Source organism: Hippoglossus stenolepis, chromosome 22 (genome assembly GCF_022539355.2).
Source record: "Hippoglossus stenolepis isolate QCI-W04-F060 chromosome 22, HSTE1.2, whole genome shotgun sequence".
NCBI lineage: Eukaryota > Metazoa > Chordata > Actinopteri > Pleuronectiformes > Pleuronectidae > Hippoglossus > Hippoglossus stenolepis.
Window position 1 is genome coordinate 15,688,518 of NC_061504.1, and position 19,893 is coordinate 15,708,410.

General features: G+C 44.1%; 1 protein-coding gene across 2 annotated transcripts in view; it reads left to right on the top strand.

The window, feature by feature from the left end:
- Nucleotides 1–19,893, top strand: part of LOC118101816 (ankyrin repeat and BTB/POZ domain-containing protein BTBD11-A) — a 118,919-nt gene that overhangs the window by 94,710 nt on the left and 4,316 nt on the right. Inside the window, exons 3-16 of one of the 2 annotated variants that reach the window (XM_035147821.2) lie at nt 3,745–3,952; nt 8,754–8,906; nt 9,147–9,312; nt 11,232–11,321; nt 13,255–13,356; nt 14,021–14,114; nt 14,552–14,687; nt 15,755–15,990; nt 17,058–17,236; nt 17,472–17,577; nt 18,938–19,040; nt 19,156–19,237; nt 19,490–19,558; nt 19,644–19,757. In XM_035147821.2, coding sequence (XP_035003712.1) covers nt 3,745–3,952; nt 8,754–8,906; nt 9,147–9,312; nt 11,232–11,321; nt 13,255–13,356; nt 14,021–14,114; nt 14,552–14,687; nt 15,755–15,990; nt 17,058–17,236; nt 17,472–17,577; nt 18,938–19,040; nt 19,156–19,237; nt 19,490–19,558; nt 19,644–19,757 — 1,838 coding nt within the window. The remainder of the gene's footprint in view (nt 1–3,744; nt 3,953–8,753; nt 8,907–9,146; nt 9,313–11,231; nt 11,322–13,254; nt 13,357–14,020; nt 14,115–14,551; nt 14,688–15,754; nt 15,991–17,057; nt 17,237–17,471; nt 17,578–18,937; nt 19,041–19,155; nt 19,238–19,489; nt 19,559–19,643; nt 19,758–19,893) is intronic. The other variant, XM_035147822.2, reaches the window with a different exon arrangement.

A 19,893-nucleotide genomic window follows, 5' to 3' on the forward strand; every position in this document is an offset into this window, starting at 1 on the left:
TTCCCCATTTTTCCTTCGGAGAAATAGCGAAGAAAGTTTTGCTCCGTCCTTCCGAGCGGGAAGGACTTGGCTGGGAGACGAGGAAGACACTAAGCCGCCTGTCCCCGATGATTAATTCAGATGAGATGAAGCATGAACCCCACAGGAGTGTTGCTTAGATAATTACAGCGAAGGAGACAGGAGCAAATGTTGTCCTGCTGACAAAACCAAAGTCACAAGAACAATTAATGAAGGCACAGAAAGCTTCAGCGGAGAGAGAGGGACAGCGGCGGTTCAACCGTTTGTGCGGTGGTTGTGTTTAATCTTTAATCTAGACACTCCATTATTTATGTAACGTCGCTATGTAGAGTTCTGTTCTTGCTCAGGGGTGCGCTGTCAGTTAGTGGATCTCTGTCGTCTCTTTCATTTGAGGCGTTCCTTCATGTAAATGCGTATTTCAGCCCTTTCCTCTGTTTTGTCTCCTTTATCTTTATTAATGTCGCACTCGTGTTAATATTCAGCTCAGTGGCAAACTGTGTACGCACACACTGAGCAGCACGGGGACTTCCTGATTACGCGGAGTGGAAAGATTGTCTATGCTCAGTTTATTACGCCTGCTTGAGGGATCGGGCTAAATGCTACCGAGCACCGAACATGCATAGGGAACAGTGTGCGAGCTGCAGAGTGAAGCTCAGGGAACTAAGTTAACATCCTATTTGGACCTTGCAGAGCTGTAAGGAAAGTTTGATGCTTGTTATGGTTCATGTACAAGTTGGAAATGAATCAAATTAATAGCCGTATCATGTTCGTTTAGTCTCGTTAAACATTTCAAACCCTGAAGTTATTAAATTTAAAGTTGTCCCAGCGAATAAAATCATCAAATTCTCTCATTTCAGAGGTTGGAACAAGGGAATGTTTGTTTTCATTGTTTGCTAAATGACTTGCAGGATGAATAAATTATATAATCTTGTTGATTAACTTCAATCTGATTCATTGAGCGTTTTATTACACTCATGGTTACAAGCGAGAGTTTTCTGATCTGACACCATTAGTGGCAGAACAACATTGTCTGCAGCGACTTCCAAGAACTAGAATATTGCTCATTAGAAATTAATTTGTAAGGTTTGACCTTCACATGTCAAGTGCCTTCAGCTATGTTTGGTGCTATCTACAGAAAATACTATAATATTGAATTGAAGTAGAGCGTGTCCCTCAAACCAAGGCTGAACAATCCTACACATGAAGTTCTTATAGTAGAAATCTGTTATCCTAGCATTAAACAAACTGGTGTTAAGATGGATCTATAGTTGTGAATGCATCTCCTCCAATCTGCGGGAGCTGCAGTGGATACTTGGATATCTGAAGAGTTTCATGTGTCCAGCCTCGGCTGCTTGACAACAGAGTTACTCACTCGTCTTTTCCTTTTAATGGCTGAACCATGGAGAGTTATTTATAACTCTAATCAAAGTGCATGAGTCAATCGGCATCGTTTAGCAAAATCAAAGAGTGGAAACACAATCGGTGTGTTGAGTGAAGCACAATACATCTGTCGGGTACTGTAATGTACACTGTGTGTGTGTGTGTGTGTGTGTGTGTGTGTGTGTGTGTGTGTGTGTGTGTGTGTGTGTGTGTGTGTGTGTGTGTGTGTGGCAGAACTCCAGTTATAACAGAGTGAATCCAGCTTCAGTTCAGTGTTAATAATAAATTAGATTCTAACTGTAACGCAGAGAAATGTATATTTATACGAGCTGCTCCAATTGTGATTCTGTCTAATACGTCTGGAGCCTTTTCTCAGCACACGTCTTCAACCAGTTCAACACAATCATGGAAACAGATGATTACTTATTGATATGTTTAATTCTCTGTCAGTCTCTGTCTGTGTGTGGCTCTCTGGAGCCGCAGTGCAAACTGTGGTGTGTCTGCGTGTGAGTGGCTGTGAACCCTGTCAGGGCGCTTTACTCTGACAGATGGAGAACCTTGGGCTTCCACTCATCGTGTCAGTGTCCAAGGAATGAGCTTTTCAACACGGGCCAACTTTCCCGACACTGGGTATATTTGGAGCAAACAATCAGCCCAGATCTGTGTGTGTGTGTGTGTGTGTGTGTCTGTGTGTGTGGTGCAGTGATGTGTTTGTTGTTGCACTGCCGCTCAGAGCTCCAGACTTTCACAGACATTGTTTTATCCACACACAGCTCATGAGTCCAGTGTGTGCAAGAGAATCCGGGCTGTGGTGTCGGCTGCTGTCCAAGTGTCAGACTCCAAGTCCGAGTGCTCATGTTACACGACTGAAACCTGCACAGCTCCAATAAACCCAGTAGATAATTAGATCCGTCCATCCGTTATCTGCACCAGCACCAGGTCGCACTCTGCATACTGATTTTTCACTATTTTAACATCATCAAATTATGTCTTTGGATTCTAGTGTACTGAACCTTGCATTGTCCTGCCCTTACTAGTTAATGAGCTGCAGTTGGACGTTGCAAACTCTGGAAGGCCCCCGGTCATCTGTCAGGTTCAAACCTAGAACCTTCCTGCTGTGAATTGACAGTGATAACCCCCTTTACCACCGTGCCGCCCTAAATTAGTAGATTTTTCTGAGAAACCAACCCTGACGGCTCACGCTGCAGTATTTTCCCTCTCAGAGCGACATCATTAGTCTTAAATGCATCACTAACGACCTCGTCGATAAACTGCTGTGAAGCTGCCACAATCCGAGAATTACGACTTATTCTCGCTAAATGTCAGCGCTGACGATCGTCCTCTGTCGTACAGACTGAACATCAGACTTTAGAACTCCTACCTCCTCCTGTAAAAGTCCTGTTCCTGCTGTGCACCGACACTTAAAATAGGTTTAAAAGCAACGAACAACATTTAACAAGGAAGAAACATACAATGAACTTTATGTTGCCTAGAAATAAGGTTTACTTAACCACTGCAGAGAAGATTTTAGTGTTGAGTTATTGCATTTACTTTCATTTATTGTCAGGACACTAAGTTTATTCATATGCCTTTTTAAAACTTTTAGTTTTAAGTTGCTTTACAAGATAACCAATGAAGAATTCAAGGCAAATCAAAGATCCCACAGCATTAGACAACAATAAATATGTAACACAGGAGAAAAGAGATATTAAAACATTCTAAAATTATTAAAACAGTCAAATTAAAGATACGATTAAAAACAATAACTGGTTAAAAAGCTGAAGGTAAAAAGGATCTTGCCAATGACGTAACTCTACAATAAGTAATAATAATAATTAAAATAACCTTTATTTCTAAAGCACCTTTCAAAACCAGCTGCAAGGTGCTTGACAAAATATAATACAAGTGCAAAGAGAGCAAATCACAGAGGAGGCGAATCATTACTCAGCCAGGAAACAACCCTCATGTGCACACACATGCTCAGCGACACAGGTGATGCGGTTTCCTCGTGGCTCTTGAGGTGTTGATGTCAGAAAACAGGGGGAATAAGAGCTAATGATAGGACGAGGAGGGAATACGAGCCCACACTGTGAATTAGGTGTGTGAGGTTTGATTTCACAGCAGCACTCAAAGGACTGTGTTCGACTGAATGTACGGTGAGTCAGGGGGAGAGCACATCAGCACAGGAGTGCAGGAAATGGATTTGTGCTCTGAGAGTAATGTGCAGACTTTGTTATAAAACACTTCCCTCTGTGTGCTACACAACGTGATTGTGTGTCACTCTGTGTCATGTTTGTAAAACAATCCACGTGCTCCTCTCATGCATGTGTATGACTTGTCCTCCAGGTGACTTGGTTTCCCGGGCCATGCACCACCTGCAGCCGCTGCACATCAAAAACCCCAGCAATGGCACTCCGGTCCACCAGAAGACCAGCAGCACGGTGCACTGGGAGCCCGAGGCGCTCTACACCCTGTGCTACTTCATGCACTGCCCACAGATGGAATGGGAGAACCCGAACGTGGAGCCGTCCAAGGTCACGCTGCAGACTGAGAGGTGAGGAACCCTGCAAATAACAGGCTGTTTTTACATTGGTTTGGTTCCCTTCAGTCATGCTCAAGTGTTTCCTCCCACCTGTTCTGTATGTCTCTCTCTGCATAACGGCTCTCCGGTCTCCCTTTGAATGTAAAAATTAGCAATTTTCTTATCAAGGAGAGCAGACAGAGAGGAAGCGTTTAGAAACAAGCTGGTTTGCTGAGCTGAAACAACCGTGTGTGAGGAGCGCGGTGGTCCAGAGCTGTTAGAACCGCTGGCGTAGTCTCAGCCAGCGGTTCAAACAGTGTGTGTGTGTGTGAAGCTGCCATGTTTGAGGACATGCAGGGTCAGGAGAAGATGGGGGACGTCTCTGACTGTCTGACGATGGTTTAAGAGTTTAGTTTCAGCATAGATTTGAAAATGAGCGTGAGGGTGTTTACTTTAAATGTGATTTTAAAACCAGAATTCATGTTTTCTCATCAAAGAAAAGTCATGTTGTTTAGTTTACCCCTCGTAAACACACTCAAAGAGAGATTAGAGATTAGTCTGATCTAGTTTTTGGACTCACTGAGCTGCTCAGAAATTATCTTCATAGTCGAGTTCAGCCTCAAAAGTAGAGAAAAGGTTTGTCGCTCTGTCTCCTCCCAAAACGAGACGGTCTAACCTTGAGGACGCCGACGCTACTGATGCACTCAGTCCAAACAATGTTCTAGTTCATCACCAGACAGTTGAAGCTAAATAGGCTAATTTAATAATATCCAAGTTTGAAGTAGACATGTCGACGGTTCACTTCTGTAAAAACTGGCAGAAGGTGCAAGATAAAAATATCTCTTACTCCCTCTTTCTGACATTCCTTGTGATGAACCACGCTACGAATCAGAAGAACCTGGGCCTTTTATTTCTGGACACTGTGACTATTCATTTTGCAGGATAACACCTGAGCAATGTGACCTTGTAAACGTTCAAATCGTGTAGAAGATAACATCAGGAAGCTGTGAAGTGGATCAATGGATATTCAGGTTTCAAGACAAATGAAAAGAGCAACAAAAAGAAAATTTCATTCTTCATCCTCTGGTATTTCTGCAGTGGGTTGGGGCCACATGCAGCCTTTTGTACACACATCCCGACTTTCTTGCACAAGTTTTCCCGGCCCACAAGCGACCGGGTAAGATGCTGCGTGGGCTCGGCCGTCACTGACACTTCCCCAGGCGTGGGGCAGATTGATGGGAACCGGGGGGACTTCACTTGGACGGACGGACGGACGGATATTCCAACATCTTCCTCAACTCTGCAGAGATAAAAACTCCATCCTGGAAACCCCGGGGAGCGAGAGGAATGTCAGGCGGAGTGACATGTCAGCAGGCCCACGGGTCCCCGGAGAGAAGACTCTCTATTTAGCATTCTGCTGAAAGGTTGGAGGCGAGTAGAAAGGGCCCGAGTAACAGTGGGATAGGGCTTGTTTTGTGAAGCTTCGGATAGAAGTCTCTCTCAGGAGCTAAATTATTGAGCAGCAGCGAACTGAAATTACTTTTACACCTGAGATTTAATCTATTTGCTGTTAAATTACCCGCAGAAGAAAATTGGTTTATCACTTAAGCTGATTTCAGACGTTTTTTCTTGCCAGCGCCCAAAGTTAAAACTCAGACAAACTACAACTATCTCAGGATGAAAAAGAGGAGCCATGAAAGACAAAGACGTCAACTTGGAAAGACGACAAGATGCGAGAGCCTTTAGTGACCAGGGTCAGTACCGGTGAACAAAAACACATGATCTCCACAGCTGATTTTATTACATCACGTCCTGCTTCCTGCTGCTCTCCCCAGACGCCACCTCTAGGTGGATGGAAGACGTGTCTCCACTTCCTCCCACTATCCAGGAAACGAGCTATGCAGTCCATTTCCCATCTGCTAACATGGAGGAGGCAGGATTTATAACCTCCACTGCGGCCACCAGGTGACAATCGAGATACCAGACCTATCAGGAAGGGTTCAGACAAAGATTTGGACATGATATTTGGGTTCAGGTCGGGTTCCCACACATTGGATGGGCTGTGTGCTTCACTGTAATTGGATAAAACATCGACTCAGACAATTCGTTTCCATGTCATCCGTCTCTATAATGACTCTAGGGTTTACCCCACCATTTTTTAAAAATCTATAGGAAAGATGAAAACAGCAGAGAAGATATTTGTCTCATGATTTATTCAGTATTTTGGCCCAGACGTTTACTTCAGAGGAGGAATTTTCACCCTGGCAGTGCTGGGTTAGTTAGCTGTCGCTGCAGGCCTGCTGTCTGCACCGATGGGGAACATTACCCTCGGCCTTTTTCAAACCTCCAACTGTAAATATGTCTTTTCGGGAAGCAGACATCAGTCGGTGCAAAACCACTGAGATAAAAGGGAGGAGGCCTGCAGTGTCCCATTAGTCAGCGGTTTTTTAAAAGGACTCTAATTCCTGACAGACTGTAGGTGTAGAGACTTTGCATTTGGAATAAAAAAACACACACATACACAGATATGAAAACTGGTCAAACACATAAAAATCAATATCTAAAAGCTGCTGCCTTGATTAAACATGTGCTCGCAGCAAATTGACAGAAGTAGCAGGCAGCTGTATCCACAGTAAACACACCAGTCCCAAATGGTCTCTCTCTCTCTCTCTCTCTCCCTCTCAGCTGGGTACGAGGTTCTGTTTGAAATCACTTTTTGAGGAATTATCTTTGCTCGAGGGTCACGGGGGAAGAATAAACCTCCACAGGGAACTTCGCTGATGGATCCATAATGTAATTATCTGACTATAACATGGAATTAGCTCATTTAATTTCATGTCTCGGAGGTTTCTATCGTGCATCCGAGGCCACTTCATGGTTTTTAAAAGCCTTCACAGACGAAAAATTATGTTTTATTATCATCCCAACTGAGATTGGTCGAGTCGGGATTTACTGCATCTCTACTGTAATTAATGTTCCTTGTAGAATAAGTGTATCTGTGAATTAAATATATGAGGTCGTTAAAGGACCTATTCACAATGTCTAACTGCTAATGCTAACTGCTCATGTGTAATGTGCCACATCCCAAGGTTGTTGTGTTTGTCATTAGTTCACTAATGTAGAGAAGAGAAAGAGCCATTTGAATGAGCCTGAGAGGATCATTATGATGAGTGAGTGGGAGGCTGCACTCCCAGTAGATGAACTTCATCCACTGCCATTTCTGATTCGGGAGTTTGGATGTATTTAAATCAGAGTTTTGGCCAAATAAAAGAAGAGCACAGCATTTAATGAAACTTTTAAAGGAAAGATATGAGGCTGTTCAATGTTTCGTTCCTGTTTTAGAGAATGTAAAGTTATGAACCTGAATATGAGAATAACTTTATAATCACCAACCTGAGAATAATAATCTCAGATGTTGAAATAAATGTCTGATAATAACTTTCACTTTTAATGCAGGTAGATCTGGGATTAAAAGTACAGACAGGAGGGAATCCCATGTTTAGAAGATGTGAGCGACATCAGAAGATGTTCAATTTCTATAAAATACAGCTTGTCCTCAATAGATGATAGAGACTATCTTTCTTTTAAAGAACATAATGAGAGGAAATCACAAATGTTCTGAACGGTATTACACCTGCTAAGAGGCGAGTGTCCACACTGTGGCGTTGAGATGACGAAACGAATGACTGGACTGGATATCTGATATCGTGTCACTTTGAGGAGAGATTTCTCAGAAGTGTATTTTTTTTTTTGCGGAGATAAAACTGTCCCCTTGCACTTAGCATAAATACCTGAGCGACATTTTTCCCAACAGTAACTCAGTTAGTCCCAGAGGAGCTTGGTGCTGATTTCTGAGCGATGTGAGACGTGGTCATTTTACTGTCTGAGGATGAAATAAGAGACTGGAAAGCATAACACAGTGGAACTAAAGTACCAAATCAGCCCCTGTGTACCTGCTGTACTTCACTGTACTGTATTGTACTGTAGCTACTCTGCAGTTTAACCTCCCCCAATCTTTGAATATTTGCTGTATTTGTAAACTTTATGTTTTCATGGACACTAATATTCCGATTATTGACCTAATTCAGAATAAGACATTGTTTTGATTACGGTGTTGACCTGAGAATATTATAGTTTATATTCCTCTTGAGTGAAAGCATCACAGAATCTGAACGTGGAAATCAATAAGTCCTTCTCTGAAAGACCAAGTACTTGATTTCAGATTGGGGGGATAACCCATATGTTTTGTGTGTGTATTATGAAACATGAGGAATCTCTCTCTCTCACACACACACTGGAAACAAATGATGAAATATGAACATGTCATCCAGGCGAGAGCTGCTGCTGATTTTGATTAAATAAGATAATAACATCGTTTAGGGAGTTTTTAACTTCGAGATCTCTTTCTGTTCTGGATGATGAAAACTGATTTGGTGCAGCTGGGTTTTTTTCCCGTTATCTCTCAGAGGATCTTTAATTAGAAAATATGTGTCTGTCGATGTCGGACCGGAGTCTGTATTAAGTGTTTTTATTTGAAAGGTCCATAGAGCACACTGGGCTTTATGAAACTCATTTCACCAGAGGAAGACTGTGAGTCAATTCAATTTATCTGTATAGCACCGAATCACAACATGCATTATCTCAAGGTACTTTACAGAATAAGGTCGAGACCTGACGATGTCCCAGAATGACGATGTGAAACGGGAAGAAAACAGACTGGAGGGCGGCCATGTGCCTCGAATGGTTTGGTTTAGAGGAGAGGAAATGGGAAGGCAGGAGAAACCTAATCCCCTTTAATTAGAACATTAAACACAAATCTGTTTTTCCTCTGCAGGCCGTTCCTGGTGCTGCCGCCGCTGATGGAGTGGATCCGGGTGGCGGTCGCCCACACCGAGCACCGGCGAAGCTTCTCCGTGGACAGCGACGACGTGAGGCAGGCGGCCCGGCTGCTGCTGCCCGGTGTGGACTGTGAACCCCGGCAGATAAAGTAAGAAAAACCTCACTGCTTCAGTTAAACCTCAGCGACACCAAACGGTATAATGACAACATGTCAAATTAAAGCCTCAGTCAGCGTTTTCCTTGTTGTTTCAACATAAACCTTCACCCATGAGCCCATTATCTCCGAAATCAGAGGTCCAACTATGCAATCTTCAGGAACGTCTATGAATCTATAAATCAGCAGATCTCCTTACTCGCTGTAAACGATGGATGTTTGTTCCATCTGCAGAGCGGAGGATTGTTTCTGTGCCACCAGGAAGTTGGACGCAGCCTCCACCGAGGCCAAGTTCCTGCAGGACCTGGGCTTCAGGATGCTCAACTGCGGGAGGACGGACCTGGTCAAGCAGGCGGTGAACCTGCTGGGGCCTGATGGCATCAACAGCATGAGCGAGCAGGTCTGGCACTCACACACACACACACACACACACACACACACACACACTCCTACACACATACTGTACACTGCATTAACACACCTACACAGGCAGGTGGAGCGGAATACACAATGAATTGTGCATTTCTAACAAGTATCACCTGGCAACTCATCCCAGTTCTCACACACGCTGGGCACAGACTGCTCCCTGTGAGTCATGCAATGTGATTATTAATATTCCGTGATGCAGATTTTTTAACTACACATGATTTACACTGGTGTAAGAATCTCTAATGTGCATCTTAATTCCATTTAGGATTTATATTTCTAAATTTCTTATTGCTTCTGACCCTGGCTCATATTTTAAGCTGCAGGAAATTATCATTTTCATTATCAATTAATAAACAAATGTGTTTGTAAAGGGATAAAACTCAGATTGTTCCCCTTTAATCTACTCTCCAAAAACTTTATATAACCCTAACCCCCCTTCAATTTGTCATTATATGATAATTAGGTGAGACTGATGTAGTTTTAACACAATAAAAAGTGTTTGATTGCAATTCAGAGATTGATCATAGTTTATAGCTTTACTGTAATAACAGAGGAACGTGATCTACTGTTCCATTAGTATCTGCTCCTGCTCCTGCTCCTGCTCTGAGCTCTGATTGGTTTTCTTTGACCATCGGGTCGATATCTCACTGCCTCTAAGTCATTTGGGATTTTCTGATTTCCCAGCTCATATTGGTTGTTCCTTGCTCTGCTAAGTGGAGGCTAATGGTGCAGTCTGATTTTTTTTCCGCAGTCAGAAAGATGAGCCTGGTTAAGTTCAATTCAGAAACTATTTGCACGTCGCTACTGAAATATTCTAAAACCTCGAGATAGGAGGAATTTGTGGATGTGAAACCCAGAACAGCCCTGATTTACTTTTCAGTCTTCACACGTCCTCAGTATAAGAGATTTTATTGACTGACATTTCCCTCCTCCTCACTCCACATGTACGAGCGGCCACGGTGACATACTGGCTTTTATCTCCTTGTAAAAAAAAAAAACTAAACGGCGCGAGGGGACCAGACGGGAGCGATAAAGTCAAACCAGCTGTTTGTCACCATCGCTGAGCGGCATAATCGTGATCGTCCTCAGGGTCCATCGCCCCCTTCAGCTGATTAAATAGATCGGTGTCCAGGAAATATTTAAGAATGAATCACCACAAAGGGATGGCGGTCTTCATCGTTAAGTGCGGCGGCGGCGGCGTGCTGTCAGCTCGTCGTAAAAAAGGCGTAACATCCCAGATCAGACATATAATTGAAGTCTGCTTCATGGAGGCTCACATGAAACCCTGTGAAATGTGTAGGGTCGTCTGACTAATGTGCAGAAGTTGAGTTCTCTTATATATTTTCCTCTTCACACTGCAACACTTGAGCGAGGCCGTCGGCGTGCAGCTTCGCAGTATAATGTGTGTGGGCGTGTCGGGCTCAGGAGACTGCTTCGTGGATATGGCGTCCTGCAGAGACGTAAGATGTTAAATTAGGAGTTCCACGGCCCACTTATGCTGTCGCTCTCCCCGGAAGAGACGTGGTTATTCTGAGGCAGGAGTGATTATGTGTGGAGAATCAGAAGTCGCAAAGCAACAGCTGGAAATGTCTCGTGTCCACATTGTATATAAGTGTATTTCAGCGCATGTCTTTGTAGACGGAGCTGAACCTCTGAGCGTCCGTTTGATGAAACTGTGACTTAAATAACATTATATAAAGAGAGACTGAAGGATATTTCACCGGTTTCCTGGAAAAGTAACGAGCACAGCTGTTGCTGTAGAAGTGCTAATGGGTCTTAAGAGCTGATGATGGCTCTTTTCTCCTCCTTCCTGAACTCTCTCGACATGTTTCCTCCAACTCTCACCGTGTTACCCTCTCCTCCTCCTCCTCCTCCTCCTCCCTCCTGCAGGGGATGACCCCTCTCATGTACGCCTGCGTCCGCGGCGACGAGGCCATGGTCCAGATGCTGCTGGACGCCGGGGCCGACATCAACAGCGAGGTCAGTGTTTCTCCGTCAGGCCTGCAACAACGTTGTCTGCACATTTTTGTATTTTGTTCCATTCTGTTCCTTTGACACGTGTTGTACCTCTGAAAACCATGAACTGGCTGTTTTGTTGCTTCCTCTCCCTCCTGCTCTGTTTTTCATTGTCTCACCTGTTCTCCGCATGCTCCCTGTTCTCCTGGCAGCTCATTACATGAAGTGCACTGATAAGCAATAAACCAGGATCGTTTGCACGGTGACAACGGTGGTTGGTGTCTGTGCTGATACAGAATATTACTCCAGTGATGGTCTCTCAAGTGCAGCCATGTTACTTCATTACCTTTTCTCGCTGTCCAGCAGCAGTTTGCTTTTCGACCACATCAATAACGCATTAGTGTTGTACGAGATGTGTGCACTTGGTGTAACGTGCTGCCACAGGCTGAACTTCATTTGCACAGATTTCTTTAAGTGTGTTGGAGTGAAGCGATGTTTTTAATAAACCCTGCTTCTGTCTGTACTGCGACCCGTGTGTGTGTGTGTGTGTCTGTGCTTCGGCCTTCTCGGTCAATAGGAACATACGAGAGCAGAACAGCCCGTCGGACTCTCCTCCTCCACGCCGACTCCATCGTGCTTGTGTTTGGTGCTTGTGTGTTGACTCCGAAAAAAAACTAAAGTGCACTGAGTTTGTTTATTGAGAAATCGATAAAGAGACGGAGAATCCACATTTAGATTTGAAGTCTCGATGTTATGAAATCATTTATCTGGTTATCACAACACAGGCTGTGAATAAAGATGGACGACGCGTCTCCTCTTTCTCCCGTTGTACAAAAATGAAGCTGCCGCCTGCCTCTGTGACCCGATCCCGAAAAATGTATTTGACGTGTACTTTGACTTTTTAGTTTGACCCACGTCCCATCCAATAACATGGAGGTGGCTGGGTTTATGATCTATACTGCAGCCAGCCACCAGGGGCAATCCAGATGTTTAGGCTTCACTTTTGGGAGCTGTCCAAAGACTTTTTGAAAGTGAAGCCAGTTCATAAGTTCTGTAATTCTGTATGCCCAGCAGGGGGCGACTCCTCTGATCAGTTTCTATAGAAGTCAATGATAATATGACTCCAATCCTCCTAAAGAGTTAATGGTTTGAATCTCTAGTTTCAAGTCTTCTTCAATACAGCTGATGTTCATTTAGTAAATTATGGTCCCATTTATTGGGGCGTGGATACCGTGTGATTGACGGCGAGCACCGTCCAATGGGTGCAGCCCGCAGGACTTTGATTAAACCCTAAAAACTCACTCGTCCAAACAATCACCCACATTTGTTAAAATCATAATATTGCTTTGAAGTCGTCATATGTTTAACATTATTACCGTCAGAGTCTGTTTGTGCAGAAACGAGCTGACGTAAAAAAAGTCATTAATAATTCATCGTCATCTGCAAACACACAAACACAGATGTTCGGCACCGGAGCAGAAATGAAAAGTGACACTATAATAAACATGTGTTTGAAAGGAGGCTGACATCCACAGAGCAGGAATCACAGAACAACATCAGCTTGCACGTCTGTTTAATTTTACTCTGCCGCCGCTTTGTTGATGAGTCAGCACCCCCCCCGCCCTCTAGTCGTTTGCCGGTTGTTGTATTTTTCAATCCCCCTTTGAAATGAATCGCTGGTGAGAGACTCAGTCAGACAGTCGGAGATCGTTCAGACGCACAGTAACTGACTCACGTTTAGGTCCAACGCAACATTTTCTCTGAAACCCAAGAGGGAAAAAATCTCCCTCTGCCATCCTCCCCTTCCTCTGCTCACACTTCTCCTCCTGCACATACTGCTTCCTCCTCCTCCTCCTCCTCTTCCTCCCTGAGCTGTGAATGTTAACGGCTGTATATAAATAAACATATATATATATATATATCTCTCTCCCTGAACTTCACCTATATGACTTCCCAGGTGCCCACCACAGTAAACAAGCACCCCTCAGTTTATCCCGAAACGCGCCAGGGGACGCCACTCACTTTCGCTGTGTTGCACGGACACATCCCTGTCGTGCAGGTAGCTACGTTTCTGACCTGTAACCATTAACCTGTGGCCCTTTAGAGGATTATAATGATGATGATGATGATTATGGTGCAATCATGATAATAACAATATTAATGAAGCCATGTGTCTGTTTGATTTTGATCCTGTTTGTGCAGTAATTGTTTCTTAATGGAGACGACTCCTCTGCAGATTTTTTTTAATAATGTACGTTTTGAAGATGTGTAGTATGAGTCATAACTGAATCTGAGGCTTGGTCCTGCAGCAGCAGGGAGAAACAAGGCGAACTGAGCAGAACGAACCTCGGCCCGATGATCCGCAGCCTCACAGACGCCACATCTCTGTGTTTTCTGCTCCCTTTTAATCTATAATACATTCTGTCAGTTACTGTTTGAGCCGACGCCGGCCGACAGCCCCAGGAACAGTGTTGCCTTCAGTATTTTTTTCAATTATTAATCTGCACCAACACAATCATCAGAGTTTTTTTTTACTTTTTCTCAGCTCAACACCAACAAAGACAAACACACACATCTAATGAGGAAGTGTAGACAGGAGCTCGGACAGTCTTTGTGGTGGTCGAGACTCTTCCTGACTCTAACACATGGTCTCTTCTTCGCCTGTTTTCTTCCTCCCTCCCGGTTTGATCCCCCCCCCCATCCCTCCCTCGCCACTTCCACAGTTGTTGCTGGATAACAGAGCGAATGTGGAGGGCGCCCTGCAGGATGGGGCTGAGAACTACACGGAGACGCCGCTTCAGCTCGCCGCCGCTGCAGGTGGATTCATCTTATTTGACCAAAGTGTTCTTCCAGACAATGACTTGTTTGAGCAAGAGGAATTCTATCTCTGCGAAACTGTTAAACACTTATCTTAAAGGGTTTTTGAATCGTTACGTCCATGTAGAATTTGAAAAGACTACAAGTTCTTTTCTTTTTTGTTAAATTAGCAGTATTTTATATCTTATACATAAAATATTGTCATTAAACTGTCAAAGCAGAACCAAACGTTGATTGTTCGTTTGAAATAAAAATGTAGAAAGCTCAAACATCAGGAGTTAAAGAAGTATTTAGATCCTTTATATGAATAAAAGTACCAACACTACTCTATAACAAGTAAAAGTTCAGGTAAATGTGCAGGAGTATCATCAAAACAACTCCACCACAGTTTTATTTGAGTGTATTCACCCTTTTATCTGTGTGTTTTTTCCCCTCAGGGAACTTTGAGCTGGTGAGTTTGCTTTTGGAAAGAGGGGCCGACCCCATGATTGGGACCATGTGTCGAAACGGCATCTCGTCTGCTCCACTGGGCGACATGAACTCCTACAGCCTGGCAGCAGCACACGGCCACAGGTAACACACACACACACACCGCAGATATATCTATTACCACTGTATCGATCCCTTTACACACTCGGCGCTGCATCAGCCTCCCACAAAACCCTGCAGCACAAGAGAGGCAGATATCTCAGGTGTGTGTCGGACAGCAGGCAGCGATAAGAGCCGCAGTCTGCTCAGCGTCACGGACGACTCCGCTCTGACATCACTTCCCTGCAGCTGAGTGAGATAAACGCCCGTTAGGATTCAGGGAAAGCCGCGTGGACGTGGAGACACACGACCACAACACGAGCTTTAATAAGACAATTAATTACAGCGTGGTGGTGGTGGTGATGCTGCAGTGTGTTGGGAGCTGGTTCAAACTGGTTGAGAGATTGATGGAAGGAACTTTTTATGGAAAGTGATCGTCCGGAGGCTTGGGTGCAGTTAATAGGTAGAAAAGGATGACGGCTTTACTAGAGCCGGACTGAGTCACTTTTATTTTACAGTTTAGAAAATTAACCAAATATGTGCCTTTCACTCAAGTTCTATATATTTTGCTTTATTTGTGTTTTCTTTGTAGTTAATTATAATGAAGTTTATGATTAAATGATAAACTATCAAGCCCCAATTACATTTCTTTGTCATAAGGATTCAATAAAAACATCTTAGGAATCGCTGGACCCTTTTTTTCAAATATATATATATCGACCGATATGTTGGTATCTGCATCAGCCCCAAAAATCCTCCAGATATAAAGGTGTAAGGTTTATATTACGACTGTGCAGAGCGGTGACGCAGGTTCAGAGTTTGCAGTTGTGCTTCATTAAGTGCATGAGGACATTGTGAGTGTCATCAGAGCTGAGTGGCCTTAATGTGGAGTTAACTCAGTATGTGTAGGTCTAATTTTCTGCTCTGTGATCATCCACCTCACAGCTTCTCTTCCTGCTTCTCACCTCAGGCTCATTCTGTGTGTTTTTCAGTTTCTCCCCACGGATTTACTTCCTTCCCCTCAGCTTCAAAACAATCTGTCATTCTATCTCATCGCTCTCCTCTAATCTCCGTCAGCGTCTTTATCGTCTCCCGTCTTCCCCTCCTTCCAGGAATGTCTTTCGGAAGCTGCTGGCCCAGTCGGAGAAGGACAAGGGGGACGTGCTGTCCCTGGAGGAGATCCTGGCCGAGGGTTCGGATCCCGGGGAGAAGAGGTTGGCTCTGCAGGCCAACAGCGGCAGCGGGACCCTGCGAACAGGAAAGGCCAAACTGAGAGCCCTGAGAGAGGCCATGTACCATAGTGCAGAGCACGGCCATGTGGACATCACCATAGACATCCGCAGCTTAGGTCAGATTTACTAATGCATGCTTCACTGGCACACATGCTCTCTGCTGCCTCCAGCTGTCCTGGAGATGATGCTCATGCTGTGCCTGTCCCGTCCGTCCCGTCCTGTCCTGTCCTGTCCTTCGCTCACCCTTAGCACTTCTCATCCATATGAACCCGCCTCAGAAACAGGACTTTTTATATCTGAGGCGATAATAGCTCGAGCCAAAGGTGTGAGCTTGATGTTGAAACGTGTGTCCTGAAGCTCATCTTGTAGATGTCGCCGTCATCGGCTCTCACCCCCCCCCGACATCTTCCAGCTCATTGTGCACGAGACCTTTGGTTGGCGGTTGATCTGGACAATCTCAAAACAAGGTCACGTTGTTCTGGTGCATATTCACTGTAGGTAAAGATGGACAAATGCAAACGCTGCCATCTTGCACCAGTGACGTCATTTGGAGTCTGTGCAGTAACGAAAACAAACCACAAAGCTCCAGAACAGTTACTTCACTTGTGGGTGAGACTGTTTTTATCAACCACCGCCTCCAAGGTCGAGAGTCGCTCTTTTAAGATGTTGGAAAAAGTAGTGACAAATGAGCATCAAACTGTCGCGGGGGGGGCGAGGTGACGTCTTTAATTTGCTTATTTCGTCCGAGCGACACTGTGAAGATTTACCACGAAACACAAAACATAAAAATCCTCACACGGGCCAATGTTTGCTTGATGAGTGATTTTCCGATGGAGTTTCCACTCAGTTAATGATCCGGTGTTTTCCGAGGTGCTTGTTGATGCAGAGCTTTCACTGTCATGTCATGGTTTACGATTCCTTCCTGCTCTCATCACATCGATGCTGAACATTGAAGTCATTTTCTTTTCAGAGGACATCTTTTAAATCGAAGTGCTGGTTTTTATTTCTCCACTAATCTAAACACTCCCTGAGGAAACTGCCCCTTCAACTCGCACTAACACCATGAAGTGATGGAAACATGGTCGACTCTCTCCCCCCCACACCCTGAAACTCCTCAGCTTCTCGTTGCTGTGCTCAAAGTGTCATATTTACCGTGTGTGTGTGTGTGTGGTCGTGTTCCCAGGCGTTCCCTGGACGCTGCACACCTGGCTCGAGTCCCTGCGCACCTGCTTCGTCCAGCACCGCCGGCCGCTGATCCAGGGCCTGCTCAAGGACTTCAGCTGCATCCAGGAGGACGAGTACACGGAGGAGCTGATCACGCACGGCCTGCCGCTCATGTTCCAGATCCTCCGCACCAGCAAGGTCAACCGGGGCTTTCCGTCACGTGCATGTCAACAAAACGCTTGTTAGAGAAACATCAGACAAAGTGTGGCTTGTTGTTTTGGGGGAATGCAAAGTGTCCTGTGACATTAACTCTCATAGTTGCATATATTTAGCTGCAAAAAAACACATTATCATACATTTGCATCTTGTCCCAAATAACAACCGAGGCTGGAAAAGTACAATCTAAAGTTTGTGTTGTGTTGTGTGTTTGCAGAACGAGGTGATAAGCCAGCAGCTGTCAGTGATTTTCACGCAGTGTTACGGGCCCTTCCCCATCCCCAAGCTGACGGAGATCAAGAGGAAACAGACCTCGCGCTTAGGTGAGAGAGAGCGAGGAGTTAAAAATAGTGTCTGTGTTGCTCTGCGTGCGTTTCTGTGATTTCTGCATCAAATGCAGCTGAGTGACAGCAGCGGGAAGAGGAAACGCCAGGGGGAGACACTTTATTTTGTAGGGGGAGTGGATTTGTCTCTAACTTTAGGTCAGAGATCACATGTCAATCAAACTGTGAACAACTTGCTCCTCACTCGGGCTGTCAGTGGGAGTTTGTTTGTCTATGAACTCTCTTTAGGTTGAGTCACTTTTGCAATAAATCATTTGGTGCTCGGGAGCCGTTGGCACCCGCCGGGCGAGCTCGTGCCAAGAAGTGATCTTCCACCAGAAAGGGATTTCTACAGAAAGGGTCACAAAGTTATTTTCAGAGACATTATTTTCAGAGACATTATTTTATCAACGTGATTCTTCGTGTTTATTAAACAAATCTCAAACTGACGACGTTCAGATACAGAAACGACTCATCGCTTCCTTTGTTTGGATTCACAAACGATCCCAGATTTCAAACACGGTTGATCATCTCCGCTCCACAGATGTTTTTCCTTTCTCCTGCATCTGTTTGTTTGTCTGTTAGTTATCAGCATTGTTTGGAAAAATAACTGACCTCAACATGTAGTGTGGTGATACTGGGGCCAGTCAACCTTAAGGGAAGATACTCGCTCTGCAGATAATGTATATTTCCTTATGCAGAGCCCATATAAAAGCACATTAATATTTCATTGTGTGGGGTCATAACAATGCTTAACATTCATTTCAGTTCTCTACCTTCAATAATTAAAAGCCCATTGAGTTTTAATAAGGGACATTTTAATTTTGCAATTCATATGATTGTTTTCCACATAAAGTAAAAACCATTAAACTAATTGACACAGAATTTATGATCTTTGTATCACGTGTCACTAATGTGGTGATTTATCAGTGTAACCATGGTGATAAAAGCTTATTTAAAGTTGAGACGGTCGTAAACATTTTTATATTTCCATTTTTCTCTTTAACTCAGTGACGGTGCTGCAGCGCCACCTAGTGTTCGGTTATTCAAATGAATACAATAAAATGGCAAATGGTTTGTTGTGGTTTTTTATTGTTTGAGGACAAAATGTTGACGTCTCATTAATTCATCAGAAGAAACGTCTTCAAGCTGCAGATTAGAGTTGAACACATGAAATGAGAATTGTGTTTTGACGGCGCGGCGCTGAAACCTCTGTGATGAGTCGTCCTCTGAGTAATGGACGACCATGATGCCTCAATATTCTGTCTGTTTGATATTCAGAGGATTTAAATAATGATGAATCATCAGGTTGTTCATGTTGAATCTTATTGTCATTGTATTTATTTAAATTTGTTCTCAGACCCTCTCTTCCTGAACAACAAGGACATCTCCGACGTCACGTTCCTGGTGGAGGGGAAACCGTTTTATGCACATAAAGTTTTGCTGTTTACAGCTTCACCCAGGTAAAAGAAATAATAATAATAATGTCTTCTTTCTAGTTTTCTTTTTGCTTAAACACGTGATATTGAAATACACAAACAGCTGTGACGTATCCACGACTTCCTCCGTCTCCTCCAGGTTCAAGTCGCTGCTTCAGAACCGACCAGCAGCAGAAAACACCTGTATTGAGATCAGTCACGTCAAGTACAATATATTTCACGTAAGACGTTTATCATCTTTATGTTAAAACCAGAAACCCAAACCAGCCTGATAATGATATTGATGGTTATTTGAAGCCAATACCGAATATCTATTGATAAATAATATATTTATTCTTTTAGTCTCAAATCAGTGGATGTGTAGAAATGGACTAGAAGTGATATAAACAGTGTAAACAGAATATAAAAGGAAAAATGGTTTAATGTAAAATCCCCATTAGAAACTGACTGTGGCCCGATGTGTTGTGTTTCAGCTGGTGATGCAGTATCTGTACTGTGGAGGCACTGAGTCTTTGCACATACGCAACACTGAAGTCATGGAGGTAAGTCGTTACCGAGCCAGAGTTAAACGTTTTCTAATCCGCGGCGCTGAGCCTCATTCTGTGCGGATGATCTGTTCCCTTGCAGCTCCTGTCTGCAGCCAAATTCTTCCAACTAGAGGGCCTTCAGAGACACTGTGAGATCATCTGCTCCAAGAACATCACCACGGAGACCTGCGTGGACCTCTACAAGCACGCCAAGGTGGGGAGTCCTCGTCCGGGAGGAGCGGTACTTTGTTTGTTTCACCTTGGAATTAATTATCACTTTTAATGGGGATTTGTTTTCTTGTTATTTTGACCTCGGTCCTCCTGAGCTGCAGTTTATTGTTTTTACACTT